The 19,022-nt window shown below is 39.7% G+C and overlaps 1 protein-coding gene across 1 annotated transcript in view; it reads left to right on the top strand.

The window, feature by feature from the left end:
• ERP44 (endoplasmic reticulum protein 44) overlaps positions 1 to 19,022 on the top strand; it is a 58,510-nt gene that overhangs the window by 4,433 nt on the left and 35,055 nt on the right. Inside the window, exons 2-3 of the mRNA XM_089532452.1 lie at positions 15,192 to 15,264; positions 18,516 to 18,555. Of these exons, the coding sequence (XP_089388578.1) occupies positions 15,192 to 15,264; positions 18,516 to 18,555 (113 nt within the window). The remainder of the gene's footprint in view (positions 1 to 15,191; positions 15,265 to 18,515; positions 18,556 to 19,022) is intronic.

Here is a 19,022-nt window from a genome sequence, read left to right as displayed (position 1 = left end):
GCGCTCCAGTGCTTAGGAATGGAGTGTGGCTTTGGCGCGACCTCCGGACTCTTAGGAGCCATGCATCATTTAAATAGCATACCTCCAAAGAGACCCGAAGCAGCTTTATTTTGGCAGTCTGTAACAGGCCTTAGAAACTTGCTAAGTGTTCCCTCTCATTTGTAGGGGAAATAGGACATCTGTAGCCATGGACAAAAACTTGGAATATAATAACTTTATCGTATTTTCTTGGTTATTTAAAACTCTCTCTACCCAAAAGTGTATAATACTCCCCCTGCCTTGAGTATGGAAAATACTTGTGGAATCAAAATGAAGGTGTCAAGAGTTTTGTTGCAAGGCCTAGTCAAAACGGAACAGTATAGGAATAAATTGCACTTGCCAGTTGAGTGGGTTTCTCAAGCATCAAAACAAAACATATTGCTAAACATATTGTTTAGCAATATGGTGCCAATATTTAAACTGAGCTATGCAATCTTTGTGGTAGAAACCAAGATAAAATATTTACTAGCTAATGTGTTTTTGTTCTGTCCACAAAAAGGCCAACATGCTAAGAAATAATGCTCTTGTGTCCGAAGCACACTGCAGAAATAATCCAGATTGAGACCACTTTAACTGCCCTGGCTCCATGCTAAGGAATTCTGGGAACTGTTGTTTTGTGAGACATTTAGCCTTCTCTGTCAGAGAGCTCTGGTGCCACAATAAACTGCAATTCCCAGGATTCTCTAGCACTGAGCCAGGGCAGTGTGGATTATTTCTGCAGTGTCAATTGGACCTTGGTCATTTTTACACTAAAGGAAAACAACCCAAGTTCTCTGAAGCATTTCTACTTGGTTGTGGCAGCCTTGCTAGCTACATGTGACCAAGGCTACTATAGGCAATGCTGCCTGAGGTAATATCTGCAAAATATCTGCAAACATTGATTGAAGTAAATTTCTTGAGCTACAGGGGTACAGTGAAGAAAGAAAGGTGACTTAACAGGGAATGCAGAGTATAATCAACAATGTTGCTTTAAAAAAATCATACTGTATTCTCCGTTCTTACTATTCCAAAGCAGGAAAACATTACAGTCTAACTACATTGTCTGATATCTGCTAGTACCATGTTGAAAGGCAGGACAATCTAGGTAATTCTAGTAGCACTTCCCATATGCTTCAAAGCTGGGGTCATTGTATTTGGAGCAGCATGTGCATAGTCAAATGGGCACATATTGCTCAGTACAGTATGTGATTGTACTGATGTGACTAAAGTCTGTGACTAAAAAAGCAAATTGTTTCGGTTACCCACTTCAATTAATAAATGGATTGGCTTTGATTTTTTGTATATACAGTATGCAGACATTTTGAAAAAAATGGTTCTACTAGTAAACTGTAGCAGTTAAAATTAATTCCTTCTTCTAGCTTGGATGTCTTTGTAGACTATAGGAGCTTTAATAGTATCAAAACTTATTATAGGGTCATTTCCCTCTGTAGTTTGCTCCAAAGGGGATTCAGGGCAAATGGCCCTCGTTCCCATTTGAAACCGTTTCTGATCCTCATTGGATCAATTCCAGGAGGAAGGAAGCGGGGCAAACACAAATAACCCAGGGTTTCCTGACACTAGTTTGGATGTGGTTTTTCTGAGATGAATCGATTCTGAAGCGCACCCAATAAGTGGGAACGCCAGATCAGAATCAATTTTTTTGCAATATAAATAATTGAAAAATCAATATATGTATTGCTAAAGCAACTACTGTACTTGCTTTAGCAATAGATCAATTTTTCGATTTAAAAAAAAATTGTTTCTTGCCCTCCGCCTGAGTCCTTTCTTCTTTCCTGCTTACCTTCCCTCTTTCCTTCCTGCCGCTTGCCCGGTGCTGGCGGGGCTTGCAGCGCTGCTGCTGCGCCGGCCAGCACCAGCCAAGTGGTAGCAGTACAGCAGCAGTGCCAGAAGTCCCGCCAGCACTGGGCAAGTGGCAGCAGTGCAGCAGCAGCGCCATAAGCCCCACCAGCACCAGGCAAGCGGTGGCGATGGGAAGGAAAGGGGGAAGGTAAGCAGGAAGGAAGGAAAAGAAGGGGGAGAGGGAGAAGAAAGGAAGGGAGGAGAAGGGGAGAGAAGGAAGAGAGAAAGGAAAAAAGAGAGAGAAAGAGGGTCTGGTTGGGGTCTCAGCCTTCCAAAGTAGTTTCCGGGGGTGGGCGACTGGCTGAAGGGCTGCCGCCTTCCCTGGCTTCATCTAATGGGAACGACAAGAGTCCCCTTTTCATAGTACTGTAAGAATGAGGGACCTTTTGAGAATCGCTTAGAAAGTGGAGCAGAGCCAGATCGGAATGTGGATTATACCCCAAGTGGGAATTACCCCTATGTCTTTCAAATGATTATTCTTTGCTGTATATTTTAAAAATGGAGAAAATATTAGCCACAATAATTGAATTAGGAATATTCAGTGGAACTGTGCTTTTCATGTGGGGGATCAGCGCTATATTTGTGCCTATTAGCTACAATTGTTTCTTTCCTGGAAACTCACCGAGGACCTGCAGGCAAAGGCTTGGGGACCAGCATTGATCCCTCGATCGCTACTTTGAGTAGCACTGCAGTGGAATCATATTTTGACCTGCATCACAGTGTCTGATGTGCAAAGGTGAAATTTAAAAAAAAACATTAATGAAGGACTGGATATTGAGGAGACATTTCTGGATTTCTGATTCAAACCTTTTAAATTCTTGAGATGACCGATGAGATTAGAGCATAGCAGAAGGATGTTAAGAAGCCTCAAGTCTCTGACTTCAGCTTGGTACTTCCTTCGATGTTTAGCAATGCACAGATTCTGTCACTGGATTTGTACCTTTAAACTGCATGCATCCATTTGGAAGTGGATGTCAGGAGTGCTTTGTACTATTTCTAATCCTATCTGTGGAATATGAGCTTGCATAATGCACTAGCACAGAGGTATGCTGGGATCTCAGTCAGCCTTGGGGTGAGATAGTTGTTTTTGTTGTGTTCTGGTCCCCCCCCCCCCCCCAATGAAATGAATCATAACCATTCACTTACTAGGGAGAACAAACTGGGAGAAAAGTATTTGCTGACTGAGGTTGTTAGTAGCCTTATTCTGGGTTCTCTTTCTTGGTTTAGGTACTGTATAGTGACATTTTAGGCGCTAAAGTGTGTTGTTTAAAGTATATTATGTATTTAACTTTCCATCCTCAGTTTGGCATCTGTGAAATTAATATTGAACAGCTGAATAGGAAGGCAACGTTTCTTCAGTATCCAGAAACAATCTTAGGAGTATTTTTAGTATTAAATAAATGTTTTAAAAATCATACTTGCTAAGGAAAGAATGATTTTTGAGGACAAAACTATCATGTAATTCCATTCTTAAAAACAAGGACTGTTTCATACTACTTTTCCTCGACTCATTGTATTCAAAACTTTTGAAGAAGGGTGCACAGATCTTGAATTGCCATAAGAGCCATGGCAGGGTTTCTGTAGCTATTTAAGTATATTCTGTTGGAAGACATATTGTATGATACTTGTATGATGGAGACAACTGTGAGATGAGGAAATTAAAATACAGTATGATCCCTGTACTCATGGGTCTGTATCATTTGACATGCTGAATGGGGTGTGCAATGGAAGTGTTGGTTCTTAATGTGTAAGAGGTTTTAATGTGCTTTGAACTGTTTTAAATTAGTGTTTTAAGTGGATTGTGTTTAATGCTTTTTAATTTTTGTATTTTAGACCTTTTAAGCTATTTTGTTTTAATGTATGGTATAAACTATATTGCTTTAAACTATGGTGTAATGTTTTGGGTCCACCATGGGAGAAAAGTGGAATATGAGTTAAACAAATTTATGGAATTTAAAAATGTAAAAACTTTTAATTTCCTAAAAGGAAAATTGTGCTAAAGAGGGCTGCAGACTGTTATATCCTATACTACTTAGAAGAAAAGAGATCATACCTAAACGTTAGGGAGAACATCTTTACTGTAGGAGCTGTTTGACAGTGGAATGGACTGCCTAAGAGGGTGGTAGATGCTTCTTTTTTGGGGAGGTCTTTAAACTGAAGTTGAATGGGCATCTTTTAGGAGTACTGTAGTTCTGATCCTACATACCAGAGGGTTGGATTAGATGGCCTTTATGGCACCTAACAACTCTGAGATTCTGTTATTCTATGTACAAAAACTGAAATAGTTTTTATTAGAAACAAAATAAAGGCTGAGATTCTACACCAGTGCTTTCCAAACTTTGATCCTCCAAGTGTTTTGGATTTAGGGTTGCCATTTCATGGCTCCTGACGGGACTTTCACGCTTTTTTGACCTTGAGGAAGGTCCCGTCCCGCTTTGCATTATGTCCCAGGGACAGCCAGACTTCCTCATTGTTGCCTCTCCGTCTCAGCCTCTCCTTCCCAAAGCAGCCTCCGTTTGTATCGGAGAGGCTGCAGCCAGACTTCCAGCTCTTTCAACCCCATTGGCCAGGCAGGGAGGAGGAGCTTTTCATTTAGCCATGAGGAGCCGAGACTAGAGAGAGCTGTGGAGGAGGCAGGGAGACAGGCAGCGCAGGTATTTCTATAAGGCCTGGTAGGCCTTGCTGGACTTGGGGTGGGGGTGGGGGCTAGGCTTGCTGCCAAAGGTTTTGGAAGTTTTCTCCAGAGCGAGACTGCTTTTGCCATCCTCTGAGGCTGAGAGAGAGTGATTTGCCCCAGGGTTTGGGGAAGGGAGCTTGCTTTTGCCATCCTATTGGAAGGTTTGTTTAGAGAGGGTTTGCCTTCCCTTGAGGCTGAGAGAGCCCAGTGTCCAAGGAAGAGATCAAACCCTGGCCCTCCTCCACCACTGCCTCCTGCTGCGCTTTCTCAGATGCATTTAGTCTCAGAGATGCAACAAGATCTCTATAATATAAGGGTTTATATTAATATTTTTTATGTTTGTGGTTTTTAGTTGGTTGGTTCCTCCATTTTCTTGAATGTCCTACATTTTGACCTAAATTTAGTCATACATTTGTCCTACATTTTTCTATATTTTGTCCTGGTTTGGTGGTAGTGAATTATGGCAAACCTATTTGGATTTCAACTTCAAGAAGTCCTAATCAACTTGGTCAACAGTCAGGAATTCTGGGAGCTGTAGTCCAAAACATCTAGAGGATCAGAGTTTGGGAACCACTGTTGTACATCATCAGCCATAGCTACATCTGACAATTAGACTGCCAAAACCTGCCTTAGAAGTCAGGCAGCTGCACCAATCTAAAGATTTCCAAGGCACTGGAGAGCAGAGCACTGAATGATGATGAGTTCAGTGCCCTCTCAGTAGCATTATGCGGTATAAAAAAACATTAGCATGGTTTCAGCTGCTTTTTGCATTGCACTTTGTTGGCAGAAAGCAGCTGGGCATGTCACTATTCTGCGCTCCCCTCCAGCACCTCAGAACTGCCTTGATTGATGCAGCTGGGTTGTGGGGGTTGAATTGTCAGATGTAGTTATGACAACAGAACTCCATCAGCTACATCTGATGATGCAGGCGCTTGGCCTTCATTTTGTTTTACTTGGTTCAGCACCTTGCTCTCTAGCACCTTCAGATTCCTTTAGTTAATGTAACTGTCTACTGTATACGAAGGGATTGTTATCTAACTACAGTATATAGTTTCTTACATATACATGTATCTTTGTACTGGCATTTTGAGTTAATAAAACCTTATTTAAAAGAAGAAGAAGGCCCTCCCTCCTTGCCAGCTGTCATCTTCTGGCCTGGAGGGAGTGAAAGGACAGGTCCAACACCATTGGGCCTGGGCTCGATTAAGAAGAAGAGCCCTCCCTCTAGTCCATCTGCCTTGGTCCAGGCCTCAGAGGGAGAGAAGAACTGCTGGACCTGATCCCCTTCCCCACCACCATTCCCTTCTCCTTTTGTGTCGTGTCTTTTAGATTGTAAGCCTAAGGGCAGGGAACCGTCTTATTAAAATAATAATTGTAAGCCGCGCTGAGAGCCTTTAGGGCTGAAGGGCGGGGTATAAATACAATAAATAAATAAATAAATAAATAAAGGATTTCACTAATTCCTAAAATTTCTACCACTTCTATGGGAAAATTGGAGAGAAGAGTTTTTCCCTGCCTAGTGTGCTAAGCAGCTGAGATAATTATAGGATCTTCTTCTGGATTAAATAAAAATGGGGTACCGATGGGCTCTTTGAGATCTCGCTTGTTTTTAAATCATGAGGGTACAGACAGATAGACGAAGTTCATGTCAAAAGATATGGACCCATTGTATGGTTTTAAACCTGTACATGTCTGTTTGTTGAACAGGGAGAATATGACAAATTGGAGTTTTGAGTTAAATTCTTATTTTAAATGGCCCTTGTCCTTTCTTTCTTGGGTTATGGAGAAGGTTAGAAATAGACACAGAACTATGGCTGTGCATTGACAAATGTACTTTTGGCCTGACATCACAAGGAGGGAGTTAAGAATAGGCAAGAATGTTGATGGAAAGACATGTTTGTATTTGAAAATTTCTAAGAACTTAAGAAGAATGATTCATTTGGGCTATGTGAGAATTACAACAGGATATACTATAAAAGAAGCTCTATGTTTTGCCTTCATTTTACTTTAAATCCGGGTGGATTTAACTTAAATCAGTTTGATTTAAATCAGTGCTCAGAAAGACTTGATTTGCTATAAGCTTAATACATATTTTACACAACTCAGGGTTACTAAAGACTCATTCTTGCTGGTATAATCTTAATATTTACAACCAGATGAAGGTTTCATTTTAATAATAACTTTTCAGATTAATTTTACAATTATATATCTCCAGTTGAATAGGTTAATCATATTTGGACAATGTTTCTGCTGTACTTTATTGGAAGGAGAAAAATAATCATTGCCTTAATTGTAACAATTTAAATGGTTTAATTTAACTGAAACAATAACATAGTAGCATATGTATTTTTATATTAAACATCCATATTTGTTAACTGATGTGGATAAACAAAGTACTGTATTTTCTGGTGTATAAGACTTCTTTTTAACTTCTCAAAAGTTGGGGGTCGTCTTATACGCTGGGTGTCGTCTTGTAGGGCAGGTGCTGAAACTTCCAAGCTGGACTGGAGAATCTGCAGTTGCCGCATATGGTGGGGGGAGCTCAAAAACGGCTGTGGCTGCATCCCTGTCGTATGTGTTCAAGCGGCAAGGGTGGTGCTGAACAAGTTCGGTAGAGGAAAATCCACTCACCAGGATTTGTGGAAAGAAGTGACTTAACGTGGTCCCCATGACAAGGTGGGGGGGCACCTCACTGGGAAAGTGTAACTGAAGAGTGGAGCAAGCTGCAGGTGTCCAGGATGCCTGGGGTATGGAAGAAAGAGCCGTGTTTGCGCCAGCACTCTTATAGTCTTAGAAAGAGGGAGGACTGGGCAGGCAGGGAGAGCTGACCAATCCAAGCAGGTTTTGTCTACAACAAGTTTTCCAGCTAAGTACCTGCATGTCATAAGCATTTGAATTAAAATTACCATATTGAAATCAAATCTGATGTTTTTTAAAAATTTTATTTGGTGTGCGTTGGAAGAGGGGTAGTCATATATGGCAAGGATATTCCAAACTCTATATTTTAATTGGAAAGTTGGGGGTCGTCTTATATGCCGGAAAATATGGGTATTTTAAAAAAAACTTTTCTAAATTGTTGTAGACTAACACTAAATTCTGAAAAAAATCATAGGATGCTTCTATTTTTAAAGTGTTTTCTCTTTAAAGATTTTCAGTTAATTTATGTAGGATTTCATGCTAAATGAGTGAAAGAAGGACTCATTTTACCAAGATATTTATGACAGTATGTGGTACATGGGCAAGCAGCATAGGATTCTTTCTTATTAATGAACCTTTAATTAGTGAAGATAGCTCAGCAAGTGTGTGGCCACCTCAGGGATTACCTCTAGCTGACATTTAACTCTGATGTAATTTTAAAACTGTATAATTGCTGTCTGGTGGAATTATTTTATAAACTAAAGATTCATACTTCTATACTGACTGTATTTTATTAAACACATATCTATATTTATACATGTAATCATTGTTCTTCTACATTCTTCTACATTTACTTCATTCTGAGAGTTAAGATTATAAAATGATTTATACGCAAAACAGATTATTTTCTGACCTGGTAAGACTGTTCCAAAATTTGAACTGCTTAAGTTATTTTTGTTACTTATTAATAAATGAATTTGTATTTTAAGCACTGTCTAAACTTTAATTCAGTTTCCATTTAGAACCAGAGTTCAGGCTATCTTGTGTTAGCTCAAGCTCATCAGTGCCAAGAAGGGAGCAGTCCTAATAGATATCACTCATGATTAATAAATGTTATAAAATATCACAAAGTGTGTCTGCATGTATTTTATCAATTAATGACAGTGTAGTCACCCCTTTCCTTGGTTTCTCAAGCCAAAGACCTGGAATGCCCAAGATTAGGGTTTACTTTAGCACATTTCATCACCTTTTATTCTAACTCAACAAAATGGAATGATTTGGAATGTTAATAATCTAAATTCACCAGTTAAAAGGAATCACAAAATTGTGAACTTGGAGGAGACCACATGAGTCATCCATTCCAACTCCATGCAGGAATACACAATCAAAGCATTTCTGACAGCTCGCCATTCAGTGTCTGTTTAAAAATCTCCAAAGAAGGAGACTCTACCACACTCTGAGAGTGTATTCCACCACTGAACAACTCTTACTGTCAAGAAGTTCTTCTTAATACTTAGGTGGAATCTCTTTTCTTGCTGCTTGATTCCATTGTCCATGTCTAAATCTCGAGAGCAGTTTCTCTATCTCGGCAATTTCTATGCCCCCCCCCCCCACCACCACCACCATTTGATTTTTGAAGCTTTGGGACTCTTTGAATATTTTACATCAGTGGTCCCCAAATCTTTTTGGGTGGTTGTAAAAGTTTGGAAAGAAATTAAAAGTGACCAAGAAAAATAGGGAAAGTTAAATTTATGCCTTTTGACTAGAATTGCAGTAATAAAAGCAAATGGTTTGCCAAGGCATTTACAGGTTGAGTCTTCCTTATTCAGAATGCTTCGCACCTGGGGCTGCCATAATTGTCCACTTTTACCAGGGACAAAATGTAGGACAAATTCAAGACCAAACTGTAGGGCAACTGCAGGACAAAACTCAGCTCAAAATGTAGGACATTTAAGGTCCACCATTTTTCTTCAATGTCTTACATTTTGGGCTGAGTTTTGTCCTGCAGTTGTCCTACAGTTTGGTCTTGAATTTGTTCCACTTTTTGTCCCTGGTAAAAGTGGACAATTATGGCAACCCTATTCGCACCAGAGGTGTTGTGGATTTTGGAATATTTTGGATGTTGGAAAACCTGTATTTACATATATGTACATAATGAGATATCTTGGAGATGGGACCCAATTCTAAACACAAAATTAATTTATGTTTCATATACACCTTATACACTTGCTGTTGTTGTTAGCTGCTTTTTTTAGTCAACCTCGATTCATAGCAACCCTGTGAATGAGACGTCCCAGGCTCCCTATCCTCTACTGCTCTGCTCAGGTCCTGTTGGCTCAGGCCCGTGGTCTCCCTGATTGAGGTTGTCCATATGGCATGTGGTCTTCCTCTCTTTTTACTGTCCTCTACCTTCCCCAGCATCATTGTCTTTTCTAATGAGTCGTGCTTTCACATGTCGTGCCATGAACGCCACAACTAAGGATAAAGAGAATTACAGTAACAAATGATGCAGAGAAATTGAAGACAACAACAAAATAGGAAGAATGAGATACCTCTTCCACAAGATCCGCAAACTCAAAGTTAAATTCAAACCAAGGGTGGGGATGCTCTACAGTCAGAAAAGGAACACACTAGATGACCAAGATGAAATAAAAAGATGGTGGAAGCAATACACAGAAGAGCTATATAAAAGAGGCGAAAAATGAATGACACATGGAATGAAGAACCATATGAAGATGAACTGCAAATTTTGGAAAGTGAAGTGGAAGTGACACTGAGAGAAACTGGAAAGAATAAATCACCAGGAATAGACAATATCCCAATTGAACTGATTTAAAAAACACAAACAGAATCAATCAATCAATCAATCAATCAGTTTTTACTAATGCTTAAGCCAAAGGCCATTTGCATGATTAAAATGTAAAACCGATGACAGAAATTCAGAATTATAAAATGCTCCATCAAATAACTAACATCCAAATTTTATACATTAAACATAATAGAATTCCAGACAATTAAATAAAACAACATTAAAAACAACTTCAAAGTTTAGATAAGATCATCCCCATGACAATCAGCTACAATGTCTGCTATTACCCTTGCCCGAATTTTGATTGCTGCTGAGGCAAACAGTGAAACCTTATAAGTTACCTTGGAATCAATATCAGACAAGAGATAAAAAATCCTTTCAGAAATGGTATTAGACTGTAAATTGGACAGAATAGATCCCATAAATTTAGTTCTTGGGTCAGTATATAGTGAGCAAAAAAGCAGATAATGAGGCAAATCCTCAATTTCTGGAGCTCCACAAATACATAAACAGGAATCCTTAGGTGTGTGTGAATATCTGCCATCGATCATGGCTGAAGGCATTGTTTGGAAACGAAGAGCTGTAAAAAGCCTGCCTAAGCTTTGGGAATGTAAGCTTCCCTAGGTAAACAGCCATCTGATGGTCCAGTTTATATAATTTAAACTATGTGGTGCTGGAGAAGAGTGCTGAGGATAGTGGATAGCCAAAAAGTCAAAGAAATGAGTCCTTGAACAAATCAAAACTGAGCTCTCCCTGGAAGCCAAGATGGCTAAATTGAGGCTGTCGTACTTTGGCCACATCATGAGAAGGCATGACTGATTGGAAAAGACAATAATGCTAGGAAAGGTAGAAGGCAGTAGAAAGAGAGGAAGACCCTATATCAGATGGTTAGACTCAATCATGGAGGTCAAGGGCCTGAACCTGCAGGAGCTGAGCAGAGCAGTTGAGGATAGGGAGACTTGGAGATGTCCCATTCACAGGTTCACCATGAATCGAGGTCAACTCAAGGACAGTTAACAACAACAAAGATTATGACCAAGTAACTGAAAAAGTGTATAAATTGTGTTCTGAAACTAGAGAGAGTAGATGAGCCTATAAACGTGGATATCATAAAGTGGGCCCAAAACTTTGGGCATAATATTCATATGTGTGTATATGAAAAAATACAGTCTAAAGATACAAAATTTACATTGTATAGTGATTTTAAAGAAAACCCATGTAACTCTAAATATGCTGTTGAAAATATCTCAGAATGTTTCAAATCAGTGATGGGGATGTCAAGATAAGGAGGCCTCCTTTTTTCATATGTGGTGGACGTGTAAGAAGGCAAAAAGTTACTTGTTTAAGATTTATACTTGAGTCCCCTATATTGGGAGAAGGGCGGGATATAAGAAAATAAAATATTAAACATAATAATTATCCATTAATAAAAAAGTAGATTTTGTAAAGTACAAAAATATTTTTGTTGGTTATTTTGAATAAAGAACTAGAGAGCAAATATCGATTACTGTTTTGATAGATAGCAACAGCAGAAAGAATATTGTTTGCTTAAACTTGGAAACAGACTGATGATGGAAGAATGCATTGTATAGATCACTGAGTTTTAGTCCAAATGAAAGGTTAAGCCAACTGAATTTTTTTTTTTTGAAAGACTGGAAACTATTTATGGATTTTTGAGCAATAAGAAAACTAATGATGTAGCAGTTTGTAGTTATAGTTTTAATAAATTCAGTGGGATTACTTAATTGGATCTGCAATGGTAGAATAATATTCCCCCCCTTGTTTTTCTCATTACGGTCAAAGTTGTGGGGCGGTCAGCCCCCTGTTGTGTGTGTGTGCTAGTTGTCTTTTTTCCTTTGTTTCTGTCTTTCTTCTAAGTGTACAGTGGGCCCTTGGTATCCAGGGGAATTGGTTCCAGGATCCTGTGTGGATACCAAAATCTGTGGATGCTCAAGTCCCATTAAATATAATAGCAAAGTAAAATGGAAGCCTTTACATAAAGTGGTAAAATGAAGGTTTGTTTTCTGGAAGCTATACATTTTAAAAATATTTTCAAACCATGGATGCTTGAATCTGTGGATAAAAAAACCATGGATACAGAGGACTGACTGCATATTACTTCAATTGTAATTTAGATTATTCATATTAAATTAATTTTAAAATTAATATAAAAAAGGAAAGAAAGTTAGCAAAATAAAATTTCTAAATATTTGTGCTTGAACTGAAAAAATCAGTTATCTAGAACTAGTGATCACTCAGGTTCTCTCATCTCAAGTCTTATCAATTGCTACATTGTCTTGGACTGTAATATATCTGTTGCCTCAGTTTGTCATTCTTTGGTATCATAGTGGCAACTGGATGAATGGTGTGAGAATGAAGCTACAATTTTTGTCCTCTTTGTCTTCTGTAGCTGACATTTTTATTCACTCACTCTTGTTGTGGTTTCTAACACACACACCTTTCCTCTCCTAAAGAGGTCTGGTTAGTGTAAAAAGGGAAATGCCTGAGTGGATTTTGCTGCAGCTCTGGGACTGACTTTAGCTAAAATACAATGAAGCAAGTTATTGTTACACATTAGCTGTCAACTAATGCAGTGCGCCTGCGCCTTGTGGACTTGAGGTCATGCGTACGGCAAGCCCCAGTATAGTGAATGGAACGCGTGCCACGGGGACACGCCCCATTCAAATGAATACGGTTTGATTTTGCATGGAATTTGCCTTTTGCAGCTGTCTGGAATGGATACACCGCGCAAGGCGAGGGCACACTGTATACCTGTGATATTAATTTTGTACTCTATCAGTGCATCTGAAGAAGTTGATTGCAGTCCACAAAAAGTGTGCTAATATAACTAGGAATGCATCTGCACTGCAGAAATAATCCAATTTCACAACACACACAATTATGGCTCAATGCTATAAAATTCTGGGATTTGTAGTTTGTTGTGGCACCAGAGCTCTCTGACAGAGAAGGCTGAACATCTCACAAAACAATTCGCAGAATTCAGCGTAGCACTGAGCCATGGCAGTTAAAGTGGTATCATTATTCCTGCAGTGCAGATGCAGTCTTGATCTCAAAGATACTTCTAGATTTTTCTGCCCTCACCATTTCCTTTTTCATGCTTAAACAGACTAACATTGGCGCTTTACAGACTGCCCAAAAAGGGCGGTCTGCTAGCGCCACTGGTTGCTGCGTCTGGGAACCGCAGCGGACAAACCACGCGATTCTCGGACACAACAAAAAAGAAACTGCAAAATGCAGCTTCTTCTTGTGGCGCGGAAATGGCGCCACAAGTCGCCAATGGCGCACTCGCGGCATCATTTCTGCCACGCGATGTGCATGTACGCGCCGAGCACGTACTAGGGTTAGGGGTGTCCGAAAAGGACGTCCCTTTCTAACCCTAGTACATGCACAGCGCATACTTTTTGCCTGTCTGTAATGGGCCCATGTTAGCTTTTTGGAAATCATTATAGTGTAGTGATTAGAGTTTTGACTGCAGTTCAGGATATTTACATTCATTTCCCTACTGGGCTGCTCACTCTGTAGCTCAATAGGGATGCTCACTCTGTCAGCATGAACTGTGTTCCGGGGTTACTATGAAATGCAGAGGAGAGGCAGGTAAGCTACCTCGACCTCATTGGAAGGAAGATCAGAATATCATTGTCAATAACATCTTCCATTCTCTATAATATTGTTCCACAAAAAGGGTTAGGCTGCAGGTATCCTGGCTGTGTGTTTTAAAGCTGTATACCTGCATACACATATGCTGGTCCATGTGTTAATATGTAATTTGACTTTGTCATTTCACTAGCATAAGTAAAGAGAGATGCATAGCACATATAAACTAATCGTTTTCTTCAGCATTTTACAAGAGGAAAGAAAGCCAAATGATACATATTATGAGAATGCATATGTTCAGTGCTTGGTCAAAAACAGATGTACAGTAGTTTGATGCATGTTGACATACATGGTTGCTTGTCAACTGAATTGTCATGTACATTAAACAGTTGTTCTTTATAAAGAAAAGGTCTCATTGTCCAATGTGCAGCCATTTGTACCTTGTATGACCTCTAGGCATATAGTCTTACATTCAGTATCACAGATGATATACCTCTACCAGTTGTTGAAGAAGACTACTGTACTTGACTCGTGTCCTTCTTGTGGACTGTTGTAAGTTTCTTGTTAACTTCTGTGGGACCATTGTCCTGCCTTAAAGAAGCATTTGGATGGGTGTTCTTAGGCTCAGAATCTGAAGTAAAATTGGGGAGTGGGCTTTTGAAGCCATATTCCTGTGAGAAGTTTCCAAAGCTGGTCATAGAGTCTCACTGAGATCAGTGGGCTACAAATCATGTTTGTTTTGCTGTCCTATAAAGGGAATGCGTGGCTCCAAGGTAGTTGCTTATCTTTGTTTGTTTGTTTATTTATTTAATTTCTTTGCCACCTTTCTCCCAGAAAGAGTCCCGAGGCAGCTCACAGGACAAGATGCTTTAAGGCATAGCCATAGGTTTATTCCCTTTAAAAATACTTTTCAGGAAATGAATTGTTGTAATGCAGTCTTGATTTAAACTTTTGCACCACTTCCATCAACCCTAACCCATTTTTCACCATTGAGAAACATTTATATACTGTCCTGACATTGCAGTTAATTTGTTGGAGTAAACTGGAAAAGTTTCTTTTTGCTTTTAAGAACTCAGCTGATTTTTACTCTTGTTACAAATACTGTACTAGTACTGCACAGGTACTTTGCAAGCTTCATTAATAACAGCCAGTGAAGCTTACAGTTTCATTCTGGCTCTGTTATTTTCCTTATCTGATAAAGAAAATGAGCTTTAAGTTCTCATTTTAAGAACTGAAACGTTATGTGGGTAGAAAAAAAAATATTTGTTCATCCATTTTTTTGTGAACTGTGAGCCCTCAAAGTCTTCCTCTGTCTTGTGCATACATTTGTCCCTCTACGTTTGCAGGTTAACCATGCATGGATTTGATTATTCATGAATTACTATGTTTGCCCCTGCTTTAGAAAAAATATCTTCTTTTTAGGCATTTGAAGGCCCACCAGCATGATTCTGTGGTCAACTTGATGCTACGTTCAACATTCTCTGGTGAAGTTTGAGGGCTGACTGTAGTAGCTCCCAAACCAGTTTGTAAGCAATTATTTGTTTCCTATACATACTGATGTTTGCATTTTTACAGGTGTCTTGGCTCTTTAATCCAACAAGAAGTGAAATAACAAGTCTTGACAAAGGAAACATAGATGATACGTTAAGTAAGTACTTAAGCACTTTATGTCCTAAAGTTGTTTATTACTTGTAATATGTTTCTGGTATTGAGTTAGTTTTCTAAATCCAAAGTAGTCTCAATTCAAAATAATTGAATTGGTTTTAGAATGCTTTTATGTGCATTCTTTTGAACAATATAACTACAATCCTGTGTCCTATTCCTACAACATTTGGTCTTAAACAAAGATATGACAGCATATGAAGGCACCCAATGTTATACTTTCAAATTCAGCTCAGGTATGTTTGGAACTCTAGCACTAACAGAAATGAGAGAAACTTTCATGATGCAGATTCAAAAATAAAAGCGTTGATTTAAGTTATATTTCAGTCTTACTAAACTGAATAATTTATAAATTGATCATGATCACTAATGTGTATCATTGATTATAATGAGACTGAAGTATGAATTAATCTGGATTCTGCCCATTGTTAGTCTGTAGCTGCAGGAGAGGGAAGAAAGCATACAAAATTCAAAACAAGTTTTACCATGTATACATTTGGACCAATATTTCAAAATGAACTGGTGTTTCTTTCGACACAGTTTAAAACTTTCATAAGTGCATGCTCATTGTAATTATTGTGGTTGTTCAGTGCTTGCTGAATTTGACTGATAGTGCAGATGCACAAAGTTCCTAGAACACTGTCTTACTGCTCACAAAAGAAAATATCTGTGTTACAAGTAAGTTTGCGACTAGAGCAGTCAAAGTGCTTCATGTGCATAATCTCTGTACTAATAACTGTAAAGAATTGAGTTGGTATTAAATCAAATGACAGGGGCCCAGTAAGAAGGGGTAGTTGCTTTAAACTGTTGTAAGGCTGGCAGGAAGTCTAGCCCTTTAGATCTTGGGCCCCATTCCCACTGGGCAAAAAAAGCGGCTTATATTGCTGCGATTCTGACTCGAATTTTTTCTCCGAGTCATATTCAAATCTGGTCCCTCATTCCCATTATGAAAAGGTGCAAATGAACTCGGTTTTTTTTTACTCAAGTTCTCGTTCCCATTGAAATTTTCTCGGTTTTAATTTGAAGCGGGCTTTTTTGCTCCCCGTTCCCATTGCCCTTCCGGAACCTCTTTTTTTAAAGCAGCTTAGGCACTTTTCTCCTCGGGAAAGGGAGAAGGGAGCCTCTATTCCCCCAAGTCCCTTTGCCTCCCAGGCTTTCCTGTGTCTTCCCAGAGTCCCTCTGGGAAAGGGGAAGGGAGCCTCTATTCCCCCAAGTCCCTTTGTCACCTAGGCTCTCCTGTGTCTTCCCAGAGTCCCTCTGGGAAAGGGGAAAGGAGCCTCCATCCCCCCCAAGTCCCTTTGCCTCCCAGGCTCTCCTGTGTCTTCCCAGAGTCCCTCTGGGAAAGGGGAAAGGAGCCTCTGTTCCCCCAAGTTCCTTTGTCTCCCAAGCTCTCCTGTGTCTTCCCAGAGTCCCTCTGGGAAAGGGGAAAGGAGCCTCCATCCCCCCAAGTCCCTTTGCCTCCCCCATTGCTCCCTGGGCAGTCAAGGGGACGATCAAGCAGGGATGTAAAAAAGGAAAAAATAATAGTTAATAATAGTTAAAAATGGTGTTCAATGGCTCTCCTCACACGTTGATCTATGAATGTGGAGCAGGGAGGAGATTGCAGGGGGCCGTAATGTGTTTACTACGTTTGGAGGTCAGTGTAGCAATTTGCTATGTTTGGACACCTAACAGAGCGCCTAGGCGATTGAAGGCTTAATTTTTTAAAAAAATTTTTTTGTCTACACATGCAATCGCCTTACCCAGCACTGCTCCTCCCATCTCCAAGTTCCCAAATCAGACACCCTTGTCATTCCCAGTCATTTGCCCTGAATCAGACTCGGGAGGTGTAGGAAAAACCTCCAAAAAAGTACAGTCAAATTAACCCGGATTATCCACCACTGATTCGCGTTTTCCCAGGAAAAATTGATTACATGGGGATCAGATCTGAATTCCAATGGGAAAGAAATCGGCGTAATGAGAATCGAATGCGCGCTCAAATGGGAATGATGCACCCATAATCTGAGTCTCGATCCGCTTTATAAGCCAGTGGGAATGGGGCCCTGGTTTACAGTTGCTTTCACCTCTGACCATTGACTATGCTTACTGAGATTGATGGGAGCTGAGGTATAACATTAAGTGAAGAACCAATACTTCTCTATTTTAAGCAAGCCACTTAAACATGTTCTTGGCTGATATGAGATTTGAACTAAGGAGTCCTGGCTCTGCTGTATTGCATTTTATTACTTTATTTATACCCAGTTCTTTCCCAAAGTTGGGATACAAGGTGGCTTTACAAGATGAAAAGAAATAATGTTTTTAAAAAATATGAGTAGCCGAGTCTCTTAGCCTTTGTAATAGCTGAAGAAATCACAGTGAAAGATACTGAAAAGGAGAATGAGAGAGTAGTAGTGGCTACAGATAAGTGGATTAGCTCAATAACAATAGAAGAACATTTGGGCCAAGTGGACCCCATTGCATTAGACATGCTGTTATTTAAAGACTTTCACAGAACATTGATCAGACTTATGCATTTCAAGTGCATTTGCCTTTCGGTGAATGGAATTTACACTGGCCAGTGAAAGACCCTTCTGAGTGCCTTATCTGCACAGATCAATGCACTGTAGACAAAACTGACTGAGTGGCATCTTTATTGTATTAACTTGGAAAGCCTTTTTAGAAAGAAGATAAATAGAAAGGAAAGCTAACTTAGGCCCTGTTTACATGAGCCTTTTAGTACATTCTGATGACATTCTTGGGTTGCCTGGGAGCATAGTTTTTAGATGCTCCCTAACCCTAGTACGTTGCCAGGACGTCAAATGGCAGCGCCCTATCTACATTGGCACTGCCATTTTGATGTGACGGGTGCCTAGCGTCCACATGTCCCTGCGCGCTTGTGACACCGCAAGTGTGTCATTGGCGCATTGCAGTGTCACAAGCGCGCCACATAAAGAACCCATCTTTTAAGGGTTCTTTTTGCTCCGCGGGGAAGCCCCGCAGTCTGGAAGCTGCGGCTTCCCCACAGAGCAAACTAGGCCGGCGGGATCCCACCTATGTAAACCAGTTTGTATAAACCTCTATATGAATTCTGACAGATCCAAACTTTCCCTCTTTCCTTTGTTAAAGCTGTATTGTCAAGATACTTGTTCCATCTTCTTCTTTTTCCTGCACTGGTTTTTGGTGCCTGTGTAGGCCTTGACTTTGTTTTATCATGACAAAATGTTTTTCTTTTCTTCCCCTCCCCCCCCCACCCTTCAGACAATGCAGATGTTGCTTTAGTGAATTTTTATGCTGATTGGTAAGTGTCTATGCTTTTTCAAACAAATGTAGTAGCAGAAGTAAGGGTCACTTGCTGTTTTTAAATATTTTATATTGTAGAACAAAATATATTTTGCAAATAAATATAATGAATTGTACAGATGCATTTTCTCACATTCTAGAATTAAACCTCCCCCTATACTTTATTGATGGCTATCACTGTTTTCAAGATACATCACTCTTCAAGACCTCCTTAACATCTGTAGACTCAATGGGGCTCACTCTCCTGTTCTTCATGGCAGAGAGAAATGAATAGTGTTTTTTACCTTGCATTCAAATATGCTCAGTCGAGTTCATTCTTTACATTCTTCCACAGAGAAGTCTGTTTTCTGATGTATTAGAAGAATTAGTGCTGTAACTAGTGCAGCACCTGAATAAGATACAGTTCCTTTCAGCTTTCAACTAAATCATTTTCGGTAAATGCTGCTTATTTGTTGTGTTCCCTTT

This window comes from Sceloporus occidentalis, unplaced genomic scaffold (assembly GCF_023333645.1).
Source record: "Sceloporus occidentalis isolate IW3139 unplaced genomic scaffold, rSceOcc1.0.p SCAF_7, whole genome shotgun sequence".
Taxonomy (NCBI): Eukaryota; Metazoa; Chordata; class Lepidosauria; order Squamata; family Phrynosomatidae; genus Sceloporus; species Sceloporus occidentalis.
The sequence above is the reverse complement of the archived record's forward strand: the minus strand, read 5'-3'. Positions and strand labels throughout refer to the sequence as shown.